General features: G+C 35.6%; 1 protein-coding gene across 1 annotated transcript in view; it reads left to right on the top strand.

The window, feature by feature from the left end:
• The window catches only part of LOC109832731 (outer envelope protein 64, mitochondrial), a 16291-nt gene that overhangs the window by 12749 nt on the left and 621 nt on the right, over nucleotides 1-2921 (top strand). The window contains exons 8-9 of the mRNA XM_020400135.1: nucleotides 1770-1904; nucleotides 2030-2230. Coding sequence (XP_020255724.1) covers nucleotides 1770-1904; nucleotides 2030-2230 — 336 coding nt within the window. The remainder of the gene's footprint in view (nucleotides 1-1769; nucleotides 1905-2029; nucleotides 2231-2921) is intronic.

The following is a 2921-nucleotide window of genomic DNA, read 5'->3' as shown; positions in this document are numbered from 1 at the left end:
CTTTTTGGTATATCATGTTTCATATATTTAATTAATTGCAAGAGTGTTTATAGTTCCTCTCTTCCATACTCTTTTCCTCCTTAGAAGAGATGTAGAGGTCACTTTTTTGGTTGAGCTTATACTGCATATCGCATAAGCAACATTAGCCTTCAACAATTACCCTTTTTGATTTTGATTTTGATTTTGTGTCAAGCTCACTTTTAACACGATTTGCTCAACGAAAACACAACTTCAATGGTGCATGTAAGGTTTATAGCTGGTTGTGGAACTGTTTGATATTACATTTTTATGAAAGAAAAGATGTGTTGGAGCTATTCACGTATGACTTGACTGCCTAGGCACTCAGGTTTACATGCAGCTTGAGTCAGGCTGTTACTTTGGGGAATCAATTCGAACCTGACATGGGATCCTATATTCTACAACCTGCACTCAGACTTGGAATATCTACTGGCTGGAGGGCTTGGCTATGTAAGGCGAAAGGAACGAATGAGGGTATGGCGTATGTCATCATCCTTCCTAATTTTTTATTGAGCTTGAAAGAGGACAGATGTTCAAGGAGGATTAAATTATAGGGAAAGGCTGCTGGAAAGAGGGGTGGCTGTTGGTGGACAGGGATGAGATGGAAGGTTATAATTAAAGGATCGTGAAAGAGAAAGTTCTTTAAAATATCAATCCTTATTATTGTTTATGATATAATGTAGCACTTTAGATGCTATCCACGTGAGTAATACCTATGCATCTCTTGTTATGAGGAATATAACTATACTTGCATTGTAGGATCATGTCAGGTTGCGCTGCTGCAACTAACAGCAAAATGACATGACAGTTGAGTACTTGGGTGAGAATTTGGAATTCTCTCCAACCCGAATGGGAAATATAAGTTCAAAATGCATCCCCGTTAATTCAGCTTAAGTTTGAGAGGTGGACTGGATTCACCAAGCTGCATGTGGCATTTTTGTTTCAATAGATGTAAGATTAACGTATTGATTCTTTTATTTCATGGATTATTTCTCGCACAACATTTTACTGATTTGAATTTTGCTCTCCAAGGATGCCCTCCCAAATTTTTGTTGTTCATTTAAATATCTAAACATGGGTAACTTTGTAGTTAAACTTCAAATTAGATTTCTAGTTACGAACATCGTGTTTCATGTCTGCACATGCTGATCAGATTATTGGCATGTTCTCATGATCGTTATAGTAAATGTGCATGTGCGTGTCAGTGTATCATGATTCATGAGATACTTTAAACTTGCAACTTGTGAATAATAACAACTTTTTTCATCCTCTTTTTTTGTATTTCTTCCCCATGCTTCTTTTTCTCGCCAGCCTTTCTTCTAAATTATAAGAGTTGTGCAAAAAATCACGACCTAAATAGGTTTGATACTGCATCCTTTAGTTATCAGTAGGAGAGTGTACAAGTGAAATAATTCCCTTACTTTTTCTGGTTAATCTATTGTGTTAATACTGAAGTTGACTAGATCTTAATGTAACAAGGTCCTGATACATGTAATATTGTTTCTTTTTGTGGAATTTCCTTGATGTGTCATCCTTGTACTTTCAACTGCATGCACTTTTATTTGCAACAGTAAATTGAAGAAATTTCTCAGCAGCCTTTTTTATTCAAGTCATTATTGTGATGTCCTAGACAACTTGTGTGCTTAGTGGATTCCATTGTTGTGTGTTGATCTGAATTGGTCCTGTTTCAGTTCTTACTTTTCGTTCTTATTATTTTGTTCATGTGATTAGTTCTATACCTACATTTCTAGGATGACGGGATTTTGGTAATTCCCACAACCTCAGATTTCCCTGTTAAACGCTGTTCTAAGAAAAAATTGACCCCTGAGCTCGAGGATCGGATGTTTTCATTGTTAAGCATAGCAGGGATATCTGGCTGTTGTCAGGTATGTTTTCCTACTAATTTTGACATATAAAATTTATCCAGATGATTCTTAGAAGCAGAACAATTATCCATTTAGCTACTTCTCTATGGTATATGACATATATCTAGTTACATTTGTTTTGTCAGGTTGTTGTTCCACTGGGGAAGCATGATAGCCATCCTATTTCTGTTTCATTCGTTGCAGCACATGGGGTAGATACGTTTCTACTTGACACCGTCTCAGATATGTATTCATCTCTGCAAGAACAGATTAGTCTTGCATCCAATTTAGTACCATCTCAAGACATCAATGGAGATATGGATGTTTCTGATCTACTAAAAGAAAAGGTTTTTCTCCTTTCTTTATTTAATTATCATATAGATATATGTTGTAATTTGTCATGAAGCATCAGAGGATGTAAATAGCATCACAATCTTTTACTGGAATATGACTATTTACAAATATGAGATGAGTTTTTATACGTGATTAATTGCTGCTATTTGAATCAGTAATATATGGGAATGATAAAAATGAAAGTATCAGGTAATCAAATATCAGTTAACATAGAAGAATGGAGCTCTGTGTGAAATGGGATCCTACCCATCTTAGACCAGTAGAACCACCAAGGCGAGGTTAATGTGGTGTAAATTGGAGGTTGGAAGAAGGCTTGACAAGTTCCTGTACCGACATAAAAAAAACTAGTCCTGGGAAAATTAATAGAAATAAGAAACATGTCTAAGGACACTTTCTTTTGAAGTAATACTATGGAAGACACCATCTATAATCTAACCAAAGGAGAAATTTCAAGACGTAAACCCAATAAGTTTGGCTACTATAGATAGTTTGAGGTGATCATATATTTGGTAGTATAGCCATCGATATAAATCATAGCGTCTTTCTTTTCTTATCGACTAATTAAGAAGTAGTTATGTAAGAAGTAGTTATGAGACTTGTAACCAGGTTATGTGCTCCCTTTGCAACAATCAACTGGACCCTTTGCTGTGTTTACCCTGACCTATGTTTATGGTGCATTGCATT

Source organism: Asparagus officinalis, chromosome 3, assembly GCF_001876935.1.
Source record: "Asparagus officinalis chromosome 3, Aspof.V1, whole genome shotgun sequence".
Lineage (NCBI taxonomy): Eukaryota > Viridiplantae > Streptophyta > Magnoliopsida > Asparagales > Asparagaceae > Asparagus > Asparagus officinalis.
Note: the sequence above shows the minus strand (reverse complement) of the source record. Positions and strands in the feature narration are given on the sequence as shown.